Source organism: Pseudopipra pipra, chromosome 3 (genome assembly GCF_036250125.1).
Source record: "Pseudopipra pipra isolate bDixPip1 chromosome 3, bDixPip1.hap1, whole genome shotgun sequence".
NCBI lineage: Eukaryota > Metazoa > Chordata > Aves > Passeriformes > Pipridae > Pseudopipra > Pseudopipra pipra.
The window spans coordinates 91,814,859-91,832,915 of NC_087551.1; the positions used below are offsets into that span (position 1 = coordinate 91,814,859).

Below are 18,057 nucleotides of genomic sequence, written 5' to 3' on the forward strand. Positions count from 1 at the left end.
ATCCTCAGGCGCCCTGATGCCGCACAGCGCACTCGGTGCCTGTGCCCACACCTCCTCATTTAAAGGACCTCTGTGTCCCCCACCCAGCACAGCTGCACAACTTCACATGACACTGTCTCATTTTCTGACGGTTGAAGGGCTCTGCATAATACACGTACGCACAAAAGTGTTTATGCTGCCAAAATAAATTCTGTTAAGAGCAAGGGTTTATTTGCTAAAATGTCACTGATGCAGTTTCATTGACTTGTTTTGCTTTCCTTTCTTTCGGTGAGGTTTAGACCACATAATATAGTGAGATTACCACACAGTCCTGACTGAACAAATATTTTAAAGAAATATGCAAATCCCATGGGAACAGAACCAGAGTCAGTAACGCACATATTTCAAACTCTCTTCTCTAGAAAGACTGAATGGCTTCCTACCTTTACTGGTGAATGAACATCAGTTTGAGTAACACTGTACAATACTTATTTTTAAAGCAGAAGCATATTTATTATCTACACTTCTATTTGCTACTGATTTGCTTTGGGGATATAAGGTTCCACATGTCACACTGAAATGATGCAAAGATTAGAAGACCACATTACATTGTCCTTTCTGTAGCAAATAGACCTTAATGGGGCTCATTTATTTTTGAGTTCTATAGATGTGTGCATGAGATTGAATTAAAATATCTGTGTAATGAGTAAGATATATAGGATACAGAGACTGCAATTTTATGCAATAACAAACTATCTGTAAAGCTCTTGAAACTTCTGCAAATGGTTGAATTTTTTTGTCTTTTAAGTTTTGTTCAACAAAATGCTGTTAGGATTCTTAATCACGTAAATTCAGGATTATGGAGAATTCCTTGGTATGTTTCAGTCAGCAGTTTAACTCCCACTGTGGCTTCAGGCGGGGCAGAAGTTCACCTTTTAACTTGCAATTTCCATTACTTTATAGGTCGAAGTATCAATGTTAAATCTGCTGGCCTGATTGGAAGGCATGGGCCTCAGTCAAAGCAACCATTCATGGTTGCATTCTTCAAGGCAAGTGAAGTGCTTTTCCGTTCTGTCCGAGCAGCCAACAATAAAAGGAAAAATCAGAACCGCAACAAATCCAGTAGTCAACAGGAGTCTTCTAGGATGCCAAGTGTTGGGGGTAAGATGACGCTGTGCTTTGCTAGTCTGTTTATAGGAGTTGTGGGCACTTGATCAAATGCAATGGAGTCACAGCAGCTCAACAACATACTGCTCACTGGCTGAACTGTCAGAAACTGTGCTCCCAGTCCTCTTTTGTTATGTCGGCCCTGAGCATGATCTACCTTCTGTAAGTCAGGTCAGTTACATGTACCATGGGGTCCATGAGGGTTAAATGACCAAGTAGTTTAAGAAAGGCTCTATCTGAGCTTGAAACAAGTCCTACACATTTGGCAGTTGGATGATTTCTTTGCTATTCATAACAAAAAATAGACAGTAAAGAGAAGGTTTGCACCCCAACTACTTGTCAAGGAAGCCTAGCAAGGGACAATGTTTAGACTTTTTGTTAAACTGTCTCTCAGCTGAAGACAAGAATACTGAAAATGAGGAAGCTTAACCAATCTGAGAAAATGTATACTGTTTATGATTTTAGACCAGCTGACATGTACTGATGTAAACACACAGTATATCCCTGAATGAAGTCAATTTGGTCCCTTACCTACCTGAGAGGTACTGACAATAATGCATATGAAAATGTCTTAGTCCCATTAGAGCCTGAAATAAGTTTTTCTCCAGTTCTTTCCCGAAATACTCCTTCCAGCTGCAGACATAAAACTGCGTTCTAAATATTCTCGCTTTTGAACAAACATTTATACTTTTTGGAAACAGGGTGTGAAAATGTATCTTTCTAGAAGCATGGCAGATCTAGTAACAGCATATCAAAACCTCAATATAGATTCTATTCCTAAACCCCCTGGATGCCTAAGCAAATCATTATTTAGCAGAAGGAATTTAGCCTGGGAGTGGAATTCACTTATTTGAGGAGAAGTGTTACGAGCAATATGCATTGCTTATATCCATCTCAGAACCTTGACAGAGGCAGGTTAGAGACTCCTCTAATGTAATACAAAAGCCTTTCTCTGATCTTTTGTAGAAGGATGAATTTTGCCACAACAACCAGAAATTGCTATTGAGTTGCTAAAGAAGTCAAAGAAATTATTTAAATAATTTTTCGTATTTCCTGGAAAATGTCTGCTAATTTGGAGAATCACATTATTTTGGGTGATAGGTAAATCATCTAAGTACCTGGTACAAACATGATACCTAAATATAAATATCACACTTTCCGATTGAATCCTATGTTTCTAGTGCATGAGGAAATGAGAATTGAACAGATTTCTTAAACCTTCTTGATTATGGTAGGAAATCAGAACACAAGCTACTTGATGGTTTAACCTGGGAAAAACTCAACCTTAACACATGCTAGCAAGCTGCATTGACATGAGAATTACCTCAGGAAGAGCAGTCTGAAAGTCTCAAAATATGTCAGCCTTGTCCATGCATCCAGTTGTGCTCCAGAGCTGCTGTAAAACAAAAAAATCAACATCTTTAGGAAAATGTGCATAATGAAACAAATTTTCTCCTAACATCTTCAAAGTCTACATAAGCATAGAGGTACATCACTATATACGTTGATCCATGACAGATCTCTTTCAAAAGAGATTGCAGTTCAAGAATACCATACTGTTAAAACAAAATCAGGTTAAGAAGCAATTGCATATGGAGTTGCATCAAAATCAGGGACATTGACCTCTGACTGGAGGAGGCAGCAAGATATGGACAGGCTGGAATAGATGGCAAAGCTGACGGTAGGTGAGTCACTACAGTCTCAAATGGCAACATTCTCTGCAGCAAAACTTCTTGGAGGTGTAGGTCCTGCACCATGGCAAATCAGCTTCCATGCTCCTGCCTTGCAGTTTGCCTCAACAATCTCCATATCGCAAATCAACAAATTTCTTTTATTTGAGTACTGCTAATGATCATTGATGGGACTTTTCACACACCAAGTGATTTACAACACTTTTCCTTTTAACAGCTATTGCAACAGTACTCTTTAAATACTGTGGATAAGCCTGCTGAAAGCTACAAAGGCAATGTACAGATTCTATCCAGATGCTCCAGTGTGCAAAAAAGATATAGAGAACATGTTCTTATTACTCCAATCATTGAGTCTTTACAGGCTCCATGTGGAGACCCTGCTATCAGAGAAAAGCTATGCCCTTTACCTCCTCTTCACAAGCCCCAGGAAGTGGGGGATACGCTGCATCCCTTCAGGTTTGTGAGAGAAGGCTAATTCTCCAAGTTCTCTACAGCTTCCAGTAATGAGCAGCACTTCAAAAGTATGTTTTCATCCCTTCATATTTAAATGCAAAAGTTTTTGGGAAAAAGACCAAAGAATTCTGGCCATCATCTTTATGGGAGATTCAATAGACTACATTCAATTCTTATTCTCTCCCTGATGCAAGACACTTGACACAAAAGACACAATGATGGGCAAAGGTCACTGTGTGATGGAGGTAATTTTTTTCCAAGCTTGTTCCATAATCATGTACCTACAGCATGTAAGACAGATGTTGACAGTGAAAAATGCTCACTTATAAAGCCAGAGGTTACGTAGTCAGACCCAGATAGGTGTGTTATCATTTGTATGTCACAGGCTTTGGTTATACCTCTCTCTATGCATCAATCTCAACTTCACTATGAAGTCATGTCTTCATTTTCTTCCTGCTTTTTTTCTTCTTAATTTTCTGTTTCTTGAGGGTTTCCCCCCTTTTTCTCCTCTTTTTTTTTCCTCTTTTGCCCTTGCCTTCTGTCATCTTCCTTTTGCCTCCTGCCTTTTGTATTTTGCCTTTTTCTTTTTTAAGTTCTTGGACCTCAGCAATTAGCTTTACTGTATTCTGAGCACATTAAAAAAAAAAAAAAGCTCCACTGGGCAACTGAGCTCTTCCCTTCCAATGGACAAGACAATTTTTGAATTATTCATGAACATGCAGAGTCATAAAATCAGCATCCTTGTGTTGCTAAGAACTTCAAGAGAAGATGACCTCAATGCAGTATAAAGACAGACAGAATTAATCTTAACATTCAGACTCCAACTGCCTGCTGTGCACAGAGGATTGAACTGATTATTATTTGCCCAGTTTTATTTTTGTCAAACTGTAGAAAAAAAAATTATTAAAAACCCAAACCAAAACTAGACAACTCATTCCCAAAGGACATGACATAGCTCTTCCTTAACACCAAAGTTGGCTTAATTTTAATTTTTTTAACCTTTTGTAAAAAGAGTTACAGCGTAATTGGGCACTAGAGAATATCCAGATTTAAATACTGAATATTGACTTACACCAGGAAAATGCAAAACAAAGCTACATAATTTTTGTTCATAATGCAGTGAGATAAAACCAGAAAACAATATTTAAGTCTACATTTCCTGTATTTTATTGATTTATGTCACACTAATTAATTAAAAATGTAGTACTTTGGAATAATATATATTGGTATGTTTACATGCCTCTATTTTCCCTGCAAAAAAGTCCTCTTGAAACTTCTTATATATATATTTTCTTGCCCTCCTTCCACAGCTCTTCCTACTATGCAGGGGCTTGGATTCCAACTGCAGTCCCTGAATAGCTGAAGAACAGTATTTTCTAGGTCACAATAGCCTACAGTTCTGATTCTTCACAGAATAAGCATATGGGCCTTGAAGCTACAGTACGTGAAATTGAATCCTTGGCATCAGATCCTATTATAAATGTCACATTTGATACTTACATGAAATGTTACATTACACACAAAATTTGTCTTATATGAAAGATAGAATTCAAGGAAGCGTCACTTTCTTCATAGGTGGCTTCGTTAGATGGCTTACAGTCTGTATACGCAGACCATTTTATCAGGTGTTCTGCTGTGACTACTCATCCACTGCTAGTTAACCTATATTTAAATGATCCAGAGTATCAAGACAATGGTGACATCTGTGCAATGACTTACATATTTATTATTCAGACTTTCTCCTGTAAGTGTAGGGACTTATGTTACATCCTGGCACTAAAACGTCTGTACGTGTTCTCAAATAAAAAAATGTCGTAACAGAGAAAGCTGGCAAAAGCAAAATCTTCAGCTTTCATTTGTTTGCCTGCTTGGGTGCTATCTAAAACCAGATTGTGAGTTTTCTGACTTTCTCACATGCATATCTTTTCCACATTTTTTAGTCACAGTTTTTTTTACAAAGTGACTTGTGTTCTATATGTATGAACTTTAAATTCCCACTAATAATTGAGAGGGAAAAGCTCAATATTTACTTCCTATGAGCACTGATATTAGTTAAAATGAGTGTATAGATCCTCATAAAGAATTTTCAGTGAAACACAGTTCTGTTTTTCTAAAGCTAAAGTTCCTTTACTTTTGATTACCTTCACCTTACTTCTAGTGTGTTTACAGAACATGCTGGATTATACAGGCAACTCAGAACAAAGTATGATTTAGGGGTTTTCGTTATATTAAAGACATACGGATTTTTGAAAACTTGTGATTTCTTAGGGCATCCTGTGTTCCTTCTGATTGCTACTCCAGAAAGACACAGAACTCCCATGGGATGCGGGTGTATATTTTGACTCAGCACGACCTGGGACAACTGAGATTATCTGAGATGGCAGCTGTCTGCAGAGATCCTTTAATGACTGTCATTGAAGGGCTAGGAAAATACCATAGGAAAGAATGAAGTGTTCATCTTTAAAAAAGGATGAGGGTTTGAGGTATTATAGATTAGAAAGCCTAACTTAATATCCCTGATGGTTATTTAGTACTACAAATGGACATATCTTGACTTGTGGACAGCTTTTGACACAATTTTGGGAGTCGTATTGGGGCCTATGTGTATTCAACAGAAAGTAGGAACACAGACTGTTTAAAAAACAAAGAAAAAGCCTATTCAAAGAGCACGTTATCAATAAGAGAAAAATTTGTGTGGGTATTTTGAGTGACATCTTGTTGAATCTCTTATGAATCTTTTACCTTTTATTGGTAATTTGGATGATTCAGCACTCCTCCCAGACCTCGTATCCTCTGTTAACTTGCAGAGAACACACTCTATTCTATTGTCCAAGTTACTAACAAAGACGTTAGTCAGTACTGGCATCAGTACCGACCCCTAGCAACCGGCTGCCAAGCAGACTTTGTACCACTGACACCAGCCCTTTGAGCCCAGCAGCCTAGACAAGTTTCCATCCAGTATAGTCTTACCTATCCCAAGTTATTGATTGGATTGACCAATTTGACTCTAGGATATTGTGGGAGACCATATCCAAAACCTTCCTAAAAACACAGGAAACAATACCCAGGGCTCTTCAAAAGCCCACAAAACTTGTCAGCCCATCACAGAAAACAGTGAGGTTGGTAAGGCAGAGTTTGAACTAGTAAATTCATGCTGACTGTTCCCAAACACCTTCTTGTTCTTCATGTGCCTGGACACAGTTTCCACAAGAATTTTTTCCACAAACTTCCCAGAAACTGAGGTTAAGCTGATTGGCCTTCTTGAAGATGGGTGTGACATTTTCCATTTTGAATAATTGGAAAAATCCTCCAGCGTATGAACACTCAAAAATGGCAGGAAGTGACTTTGCAATGAGGTTGGTCAGCTCATTCCCCACCCTGAAATTCATCCTTTCTGTTTACACGGACTCATGTATCTTGATTGTTTAACTAATTCCTAACTCTATTTCCTTTACTATGGATAGAACTTCAGCCACTAGGGTCAGAGACTCAGAAGTCCTAAGGGCGAATCTTGCGAGTAAAAAACGAGACGAAGTCATTGAGTACCTTAACCTTTTTGAGTCCTTATCACTAGGTCCTGCACTCTACTGAACACAAATCTGTATTTTTCTTATGCTTTCTTTTTGTTATGAATGTGCCTATAGAGGTACTTCTTGATGACCTCACGAGTTTCAACTCCGGCTAAGCTTTAGCTTTCCTAATATCTGTCCCTCCATGCCCAGGCAATGTGTCTATATTTTTTCTGTGTAGTTCGTCCTGATTTCACATTACTTTTGCTTCATTTGAATTTGAGTTCAGTCAAGAGTTTTCTAGTCAGCCACAGTGGCTTCGTGCCATACTTGCCTGACTTGCAATGGGTTGCAATGCTCTTGTTGATGTCATTCCTCAGAATCTTGACTGTACTGTACTATGTTTGCTGCAGCCCCATCACGCTGCTGGTGTCATCAACATCCTCACCCCCAAAATCTGCTTTTTATTCATTGATTTGTACAACTACAACAGACTATTAAGGTGACTAGGCAGGAATATATAAAAAAAGATTCTGAAGCTCACCATTTGACAGTGTGGTTTTGCTGCAAAATTCCTATTCTGGGTTATACTACTAGAAAACAATCTGGAAATAATATGAAATAACTACTTTACTTAATTTGGCACTGTGTTCAGTTGTGGTCATCACATCTTCGGAAAGGCATAGAGAAGCTGAAGAGAACCCAGAGAAGCAATGAAAGAAGAGATCAGGACAGCTGAGGAGAAGGAGTTGTCAAATTTGCAGAAAAGTTCCTTTAGGCTGTATATTTGGAAGAGTTTTCCATAAGGATAGTGAAGAACTACATAAGTTATCTCACAGTCTGTAGAACTCCCTTCCTTTCATTTTATGTGAGAAAAGACCTCTATCTCTTAAATATCCTGAAATTTTTCAGGATAATTTCAGAGACGTTCCCATTCCAGCCTCAGGGCTTATAATGTTAAAAAAAATGTTCCTAAAGAAATGTCTTTTCCTGGAACTGAAGACTTTGTTTCTTTTTTCATGTCTTCCTTGTTTGCTTGGGTCTTATGGGATTTTGTTTGTTTGCTTTTTCTTGTTGTTGTGAATTTTTTTGGTGAACTTTTTTTCTTTCCAGAATGGTTATTTTGGTCCAAAAAATTCACTTTAAGCATTCTTTAATTGGAAACGGAGGAGACAGCCTGTACTCCCTGCTCTATTGCATACCTCAGTTATGGCATCACTTGAATAGCTCTATAAACCAGCTCTGTGGTGATAATGTGATGAAGGCATGACCCTGTTCCCTTCCTTTCCTATTACTAAGGAGCAGTAAGGAACAAGTACTAGAATTTCTCCAGGATTACGATTGTCGTGGAGAAGCACGTAGGGAAGGTTCTCTGTGTCCTATCCTGACACGTCTCTGACAGTGCAGAAACTTTCAGTCCTTTAAAAAGCACCTGTTAATCTACTTGTTTACATTAGTATTACCAACTAAAGATCATCAAGTAGCAAATATTTCCAGAAAATATGGTAAAAAATGAAGGCATATGAAATGTCCTATTATGTGTTTAAATTACAAACTTTGGGAGATTCTGTTGTTTCAGGACAATTTTTATCATTGTTAATTTATCTTTTGAATTGGGCTACTTTCTTAACCTGGCAATTAAAACTGTGCCAGCATACAGATGACTTCCCCATATCGTGGATCAGGCTCTTCCTTGTCCTCTTTGGTTACCTGTGTGCATATTATCAGAGGTCTTACGCAGCTAGCCAGCAAAAAGACATCATGTAAACCTTTTTCCCCTAGTGCTGTATTTCTTATTTTGCCTGTGTACACAAATTATATCAATCTGCCTGTGTTCATTCTGCATGTCCAAGTAAACATCACCTTTACAACCAACCCTAGGAATATAAATGACAGTATGGTTTTTATTTCCTTTGTACAGTTTGGTCAGCATCTCAAAAATAGTTAAATCTTGTCAGTTCTAGCAATGCTTCTAAAAAATTTATTAATGTTATTTTCTTCCTGTAGATTATAACACAAGCGAGCAAAAGCAAGCATGTAAGAAACATGAACTTTATGTGAGCTTCCGAGACTTAGGATGGCAGGTATGAGTATAAATGCTTTTTCCTATCAGTTCCAATTGGGACTATCTATTTTACAGTCCCCCATTATTTACACCCTGTTCTCTTTCTGGTAATTGGTATATCACTGATGAGAGACAAATTCTTTAAATGCATCTTGTAACAAATCCCTATCAGTATTGCTATCACTCACTATCTCTTTACCTTTTTTAGCTGTTCTCTCAAAGATATTGCATACATTTGTGGCTTTATGATCTGGATTCATTCACATAAAGACAAATTTGAACTATTACTCAAGATATGAATGAATCTGCAGTAAATGAAACCAAAATACCCATTACCCATTACCAAAAAGTAATGCAACTTTTTTAATTTGTGCTTGAATTCAACCTGGTTTAGTGCTGTCTACTGCAGGTCAGAGAGATTTCACTGGGGTAGAATCCTTAGGGAAGTAAATCCTGGATCACTGCTCAGTGGTCTTCATAACACCATAGCTAATTTTATATAATTTCTGGAGAAAACTGGGGAATCCTGCCATACAGTAACAAAAAAAAAATGTAGTAAAAGGTCATGAAGTCAGAGGAGGGGCATTACAAGAAAAGAAAATAGACATCGATCTAGGTTTTTTTTCCAGAAAGCAAGGAACTCTCTATAAAGAAAGAACAAGAAGGCCATCAGCAACCTATAACCTAGACATATTGCATATGTAGGCAAGAATTCAGAGATGGCTGTCTTTGCATTTCACATTTCTCTGAATTATTTTAAAACAACTCTCCAGGAGCAGAAGTCTATGAGGAGAAAAAGTATGCTATCTCTTTGGTGGCAGCTCATCCTTTATGTATCTAGCTCAGATTCTCATATGGCCTTATTATCCTATCTGATATTTTGTAGTGTATTTATCCTCACAGCAGCCTGAAGAAGCAGGCAGAGGCTGTTTTCTGAAGTCTTCAAAGCATAATAACCCCATCCAGGGCCACAGAGCAGGCTTGTGGTATTGAACTCAGGCTACTGAACAAGCAAGACATTATGTCTCTGTAGATCACAGATTTTTTTAAAGATATCAACAGCTTTTTAATTTTTCTAAACAGTAAATTCTGATATGCTCCAAAATGTGCAAGGTTCTCAGATGAGTGGCCATAGTGGCCAAGGTGGCCATAGAGAAAAGAAAATATATTTTTATCCCAAAAAGTACCTTAAGAGTTAAAAGTTTCAGCTGGAAAGCCAAAGCTACACTGTACAGTATTTGATCAGTGAAACCCAGGGTGAAATGACGTACAAAAAAAAAAAGATACAAACCCCAGGAAGTAGGTACCTGATCCTCTCTGTCCTTCCTGCAGCACTTTCATTACCTGGCAAAGGAGTAATTCAGCAAACTAAACACACAACTTTCATTAACATTTTAAAATATTTTCCCTCTTGTGGTCTTTTGCCCATACTGTGTTGCTAGAAACATTCAAAATACATGATTCATTGACATGCCAACACGTAATTACTAGCAACCCTCAGTTTCATGTAATAATACAGTTAATGGTATTGAATATGCTGAAGGAAGAGAATGCATTTTAATTACTTTTGTTGCACCAAGAAATGCTCAAGATTTTTGGTTTGGGAGGAAAAGTATTCTACAAATGTATTTTGATCTTTAATTCCCCTTATGGTCTCATTAGCTGGTATTCAGTACGGATTTTTAAGTTTAATTTAATTTTCATCTCTGTTCTGCATGAACAAAGCAATTACTTTAAAAAAAAAAGTTGTTTCACATGCCACCTTCTGAAGTTCCTTTTGTCATTGAACAAGTCTTAGTTTGATATAGTTCCAAATTCTCAGTGAGAAAAAAATTATTGACTGGATCTATTTGCTCTTGTTTTAGGATTGGATTATTGCACCAGAGGGCTACGCTGCATTCTACTGTGATGGAGAGTGTTCTTTCCCCCTCAATGCCCACATGAACGCAACAAACCACGCCATTGTTCAGACTCTGGTATGCCTCTGCCTATGTTGTAGTTGCTTATTATGCAGTTGTTAGTGTCTTTGCTCAGGGTCTGACTCTTTTGTTTACTACTATTGAATTTTGATTGTTTCTGGGTAAATGATAACCCATTTTGGAAACATGCATTGATGATTATGTTGGGAAGAGGATGAGCTGCTCCGAGTGGCCTGTGTGGCAGGTTCCCCCTCCATTTTAAATGCGATTACACGTGAGAGTACTGTGTCATGTTACTGGAGAATCGTTGGGAACAAAGGGGCTCCCTGGTCTGACTTCCAAGAGTTTTTCAGCTTGTTGAACGCCAATGTTAACATCTACATGCTATACTTTCCAGAAATGATGACACTTGGCCACTCTGTGGACCTTTGTTGTCAACTGTTGGCAGAGATACTTACACTGTAATTTAATGTGAAGCTTTGCAAACAGATGCATTTGCATGTAAGAAATTGTGTTCAGGCATGCCTGGCTTATAAATTCAATTTAAAAATAAGTGTGTTTGGATCTCTTGCTCAGCCTGGTACATGTAAAAGGGGATTCACAGCCAGCTTTCTGCCTCTGCTTTTTCTTATGTTTTCTCCTGTGCCTCAACAAAAGCAGCCAAAAAGATGATCTTAGTTGAGGCAGCTGGCTAGGCCTCCTCTACCCTGGCAGCATTCAGCTACAGAAATCATGACCTTTAGACTATGCCTAAATGTAATGCTGTGAGGCTGAAGTCTGGTTGGTTTGGTCAAAAATTGATTTTTCACCTATGCTGGCTGAAGAACTGGTATTAGCATTGGTATTAGCAGAATGATTAAGAAGCAGAGGAATGAGGGATAATAAACAAGGAGGGAGCAGCAGTACAAAATCAGAACAGGAAAGGGTTGCCATCTCTAATTTGTTTCTGGAAAGGTCAAGATACTCAACTGCAGTTAGAGAAACATGGGTTTAAAGCTCCCTCTGATATAAACTGATAATAGCAAAGTATCCTGACCATCGGATTATGCTGACAGATCTGTCCATGGAAGATGATCTTTTTCTTTGATTTTCACATAAAAAATCTGGGCCTTAAAAACCTTTCCTCCTTCAGAAAGGAGTGCAGTTACTACCGTCCCGGGACATCACCCCAAAACCCCCGTCAAATTTAATCCCCACACCAAAAAAAATCCCAAAAACAAAAAAGCAAATAAACAAAAATGAAGTTTGATATCTTTCTGAGAGAAACCAAATTCTGTTTGTGAAAATCGTCAAGTGTTTCTAGCAGGTTGAATATTAGGAAGAAATTTTTTACAGAGAGAGCAATCAGACATTGGAATGTGGTGCCCGGGGAAGTGGTGGATTTGCCGCTCCTGGAGGTCTTTAAGATGAGACTGGATGTGGCACTTAGTGCCATGGTCTAGTAACCACGACTGTGTTGGATCAAGGGTTGGACTTGATGATCTCAGAGATCTTATCCAACCCGGTTGATTCTATGATTCTATGACAGGGACATTTTTAAAAACTCATCATATGATGAGACCTTTTCCTTTCCATTCAGCTTTTGTTTACTCACCCTTTCCAAGTCCAGCCACCAATGCAACATTATTCTTCTATATCAGAATTCAAGTCAGCAAGATTTATAAAAAGAAGGGAAAATGTCAGGCTGGAAATAAATAGAAGTGTGTTAAAGGGTTCAGGTGAAAGGAAACAGAAAATGCCAGTTGGCAAGGAATACAGCAGTGTGTTTAGGAGACAATGAAGAACAGTTCAGAGATAAAAAGAAATAGGCCAGTAAAGCAATAGTTTAGCATTATGTAAACATTGTCCAGAAAAGTTGCCAATATCAGTGAGATCCCCTGGTTAGAGTTCCCTCCTGCAATTATGGACTGTTAAATAAGAATTGGCCCAACGTTAGTTTCTATTATGTGTCTTTTGTGTCCAAAAATGATTAATTTCCAGTTGTTAAGAAATGTGTGTAGTTTGTCCTATTTTTTAAATTGGATAGTCAAATTTTTCCCATTATTATGGTCTTTTTGGAATTGTGTCTCCCTATGCATGTACAGTACATGCATTCAGTTGTGCAGCCAAAAAATCATGAGGCTAATTAAATTTTAGCTGCACATAAATTAGATGAGATAACAGTAGTTGAATGCTTTCTGGTTTAAATTATACAAAATTCAGATTTACACAAGGTGTGCACATGGGGATGGTTTGGGAAACAATTATTCATACACCCCACCCTAATCTAAACGTATTCATCTCCTGGCCATACTGATTACACCATTCTGAAAAAGCCCATTTTTTGGGTTGGGAAATGATTGTTCCTTGGTACCCCTCCAAACTTTGCTGACTCTTTTTTTATTTTCTTTTGTAAAAAGAATGGGAGAAATGCTAGGCCAGTACCTCTCTCTCTCCTTTTTTCTTAGCTGAACTTAGGCAAACAGATGATACAGATCCATATAAATACAAGATAGGCTGCATTTAATGTGTTCTATAAGCTTTCTTCATCACCCTCAGATCAGGCTCAGGAGACGCACTAACTTCCTGGTCATGAGAGGCAGTGGATCAGCAGGTTGGCTCGTGCTGAATTTGTAGCTAACAATCACTTGAAAAGCCTGTGACCATCACTGCCATGGTTAGCGGGGCCACGGAGCTTCCAGCTGGGGTGGCAGAGGCTGGTGGAACCAGGATTTATGACAGGGCAAACATCTGCCTGGATGAGGCACAATCATTCTTTTCTCCAGTGCTTTGCTGCTCATTTGTTAAACCATTTTTAAGTGTGTGTCTAAACCTTTACTAAACTGCTACTTCAGGATTTATTATTGCTCATTTCAAAAGACCTTCTCATGGTAACAGTTATGTAAAAATTGTTTCCTGATAGACTGTTCTCTGTTGTCTGGCAAAGGCTCTGAGCTTATATCACTGCAAGACAGATGGCTCTAACAGATTTACAAAGACTTAACATACAAATGAAACCTATTACTGCTGAAGTCTTCATCCATGCCTTAATAATCTCTTGCCCTCTCTATTACAACTCCCTCTTCTCTGGCCTTCCCAGTTTCCAAGTCTTCAGCATGTGTAGAATATTACATTCAACCTTCTTTAAAGTACAAAGAACTTGTATTTCCCCCATTTTCAGATATTTCCACTAGATCTTGTTCGTTCTGGGATGCTGTTCAAAACTCTTTTCCTTCTCTTTAACCTTTCATTGATATAATTCAGCCTAGAGAACACAAAGACTTTTCTTCCTCAGCTCTTTCCCCAGACATTTTGTCCAGCTGGCACCCACCTTATGAATTGATTTTTACTTCAGTGGAAGTAGAATTGGATCCACTGATATGTAGATAAGATCCTAAAATGCATTCATACTGTCTAAGAGCACATATCTTACCATTTCATAGGCTGAAAACAGTTCCAGAGCCTTTGCCTGCACAGCCTTTGCTGTCTGCAACAGATTTTCCTCCATGCTGAGATCCCAACACAGGAAAGCATTTTTTTGCACATGCTTGGGTCGTGGTGAGACTCAGGGCTTGAGCCTTTGCTTCATGTTAAGCACTGTCCTCCCCAAAGATGGTACGCACAATATGTTTAAATGTTTCCTGAGCAGCTGCCTAGCTCCAACTCTTTTCTAAATTTCATCTGAAAACCAACTTTCTGTCTTGGCCACTTCTCCTCATTTATCTCTCCATCTGCTTTTATTGTATAACTCTGCCCATGCAATTGAAATCAGAGCAATGCTCTGGAGGTAAGCTGTGCTTTAAAGTTGCTAACCAGGGAAAATTTGTGACCACAGCCTTCTCTGAATTGCAAAGACATGTTTTCCACTGATGTTGTCCTTGTACCTCTCTGTTTGATATATGAGCTATGTATTTATCTATCTTTCAGGTTCACTTGATGTTCCCTGATCATGTACCGAAGCCATGCTGTGCACCAACAAAACTGAACGCAATCTCCGTGCTCTACTTTGATGACAGTTCCAATGTTATTTTAAAAAAATACAGGAATATGGTGGTGCGTTCATGTGGCTGCCACTAGAATAAAAAGATAATCTAAAGCAGAGGGGTTTATTCAAAATTGTAATAAAGTCAAGATATGAGCCTTGCTGATGAAAAGGCAGGCCTAAATTTATTCCATTTCATGTCATCTCTCATTTAATTGTACAGTATAATGTATATAGTAGCTTTTATTTATTTAAAAGTATATAGTTTCTTTTGTATGAGCAAAATTTCAGAACCGTTTATTTTATGGGTCGCCTCACCATGCAGTAGAAGTTCACAAACTAGTTTTTCAATGGGCCATGCTGAAATCTGTTTCATTCTGTTTCAATATTTTAAGGTAAAGCCTTTGTACAGAATTTTTTAAAACTAGAAACTCCAGAACTTCTGTAACGGCTTTGTATTGTTAAAGGAACTAAAATACATTTGATCATATTGTGCCAATGAAAACTGTGGCGAGGTATTTATTTAGAAAAAGACACAGGGAAAAAAAACTAAACAAAACTGCTCGACTAAACATATTTTTTCTTTTAGAAGTTCTGCTCCATTAGAAAAAGTGAAATGTTGAACAGTGCTTAAGTAAATAAATAGTAGATAGAAAATAGAAGTGAAAAAATTGCACATAATTGTTGTAACTATTTTCTTTAACAAAATGAGTGTAACTGGAGGAGTATGTTACTTTTTGGCTTGTGAGCTGCAGAGTTTGCAAAAGGCTCCAGGCTTCGGAAATTCCGTGTAGACAGACTCTTGCCTTTATCTAGGACTTTCCAAGTTAACACTAAAAATTGAACTACAACATTCTTACCTCTAATCATATGAGTCTCTTATCTACTACACTGCTCTGGCAAGTATTTTTATAATAGCACCACAAGGTAAAATCAAACAAAAACCACACAATCCTTCCCATTATATACACAGTATATACACTATATACACAAAATATACAGAAGATGCAGTATGGAAGAGCTTTGCTTTATTTAGCTCCTACTTCTGGATGTGTTTTGTGAGTGTGTGAGGGAAGGCATTGGGTATGCAATTGTCACTTCTTTAATCAAAAGTCATGTCCCTAGTGGTGGCTGTTTTCAGAAAAAGATGAAAAACACCTTTCATAACAAGGCACTGGGTAATTGCAGCCTATTTTCAGTCTCATCTGCTTTTCTATCGGGTGGGAATTAGTTTAAATAATGAGACTCAATGTGGGATATTGTTACTTTTATTTTGCATTAACTATTGTAACTTTGTTATAATTCTTAAATCCATATAATAACTTTTTAATCTCCCTAAATTTTTGGCCTCAAATCAAATCCTGTGGTTGTGAATTGCATAACCAGTTACAGATTACATTTCCACCACCACTACATACATGCTTATTTTGAATTAAGGACATTCAATGTCTTTGAACACTCCTTTGTTTTAGTGTTATGAAAATGGGAAAACAGAAACTCTGTTTTCTCTCTATTACATGACTAATTATAATATATGCTTTTATCAGGAATTGACTTCACTAAAAATGCTTCATTTAAACCATTCTCAGAGAGTTGCTAAAAAATGCATAGGACATATCAGTTTCTCCTTAGACAGTCTATTCATGTAACTCTGACTTCTCTGGTTATTTAAAATATATTTCAGAAAACTCAGATTATTACAAACTGAAAAAATCAGTGTGTGCGTGTGACTGTGTGTATGCATGTGAATGTGCAGCTGCCGTTTTTGCAGAAACTAATTTATTTTATCTTGCTTTTGGAGTAATACATAAATCCTTTTTATGCATACACTCAGTTAAAAAAAGAAAATAAATTAGCAGTCCTGATTTCAGTCTTGGGAACTCTTTCCTCTTAATAGAACAGTTCCATTTTACACTTCCATCTCTGTTTTATACTGGCATTACCTACATATCTACATTTAGTTGCAGATTATGCACAAGGGTGTATGGCAAAATATGTCTCCATCTGAATTACCATTTTGGAACGGTTAGATTCCTGGGTTGTCTTCAAAAATTTACTGGTTTCTTTATAAATTGGGTAGGCGGATATGCTTTTTTTGAACTCAATTTATTCTGAATGGAATTTGATGGATATTAAATTTTGGGTACATTAAGTAATATATTTTTAAATAATGGTGTACCATTTTGAGACTAAGAAGCTGAAGATTATTGTTATATTATTCTTTAAAATATGCTGTTGGAATATATTTCTATATTTTGAGACATAATAAACCTGTAATAACATTTTCCTCTGCTGTGATTTTACTTCTAAGATGCATGACAAAATGGCAGTGACTTGATGTATTCTTTTAAAGTGAAAAGCAAGAGATCACCAATTTTGTTACAGTTCATTTTTAGTACAGACATTTTGCAAAATTGCTTTTATATTGTAACTTCTTAAACTGCAGATAGTGAAACATCTACACTAGTGGTAAAAATCATGCCTTCAAATGATACCTCCAAGTGCTAATACTCTGCTCAAAATATACTAGAAAGGAGAAATGGTTTTTAAAATTCTCACTAAATACATAACTGGTCACTCCTTTGTTTGAAATGAAGGACAGTGGTACCACACCTTCTACATGCTCTGGATAAGTGAATATATGCGTGTTTTCATGCAAATTTGTTCAGGTAAGCTCTTCTTCAGTAGTAACTAATACAGGGCTTTTTGTTCTTTTACTTGAACCTATCAAATGCCTGTTATTTTATAGATATTTATGCATAATATATACACATATATTTAATGCAATGTGTACATCATTATATCAAATATATACCCATATCTGTAGTTATGAAGCTGTTCTCTAGTTATGAAGACCATTCATTGTCATTCAGGACACAAGATATTTGTTCTTTTTAAAGTTGTTTAGGCTTTCTGCATCTTTAACAACTGGGAAACCAGAGAAAAAGAATAAGCCCTGTACAGAATTAATGTTACATTATTTATACAAAGCTTTCTGGTAGCTGACAACATAGCAGTACATCTGATCAGTACAAGACTCAGCTAAAGATATCTTGGAGAGACATTGGCATGGACCTCTTCAAACAAAACCATGATCATAGTTTGTTCTGTTTTGCATCTGTCTGAGGGACTGTCCTGACTGACATGTCCTTAGCAACACCATGACTCTTCCTTCTTCGATGGCCTGTGTAAGTAAATATGCATTTGTGTGAGTGATTAGGTACGCAGTAGAAACGGAGACATACAAGGAGCTCAGGTAACTTTAGGAATAAGAAACCAGTCCTTTCTAGCTGCACGAGAGCGCAGCTCTTTA

At 37.4% G+C, this 18,057-nt stretch overlaps 1 protein-coding gene across 2 annotated transcripts in view; it reads left to right on the forward strand.

Moving 5' to 3' along the window:
• The window catches only part of BMP5 (bone morphogenetic protein 5), a 56,074-nt gene extending 39,048 nt beyond the window's left edge, over positions 1-17,026 (forward strand). For both annotated transcript variants that reach the window (XM_064650312.1, XM_064650313.1), the window contains 4 exons: positions 943-1,140; positions 8,807-8,883; positions 10,730-10,840; positions 14,690-17,026. In XM_064650312.1, coding sequence (XP_064506382.1) covers positions 943-1,140; positions 8,807-8,883; positions 10,730-10,840; positions 14,690-14,839 — 536 coding nt within the window. In that variant the 3' untranslated portion in view covers positions 14,840-17,026. The remainder of the gene's footprint in view (positions 1-942; positions 1,141-8,806; positions 8,884-10,729; positions 10,841-14,689) is intronic.
• Positions 17,027-18,057: the final 1,031 nt, after the last annotated feature.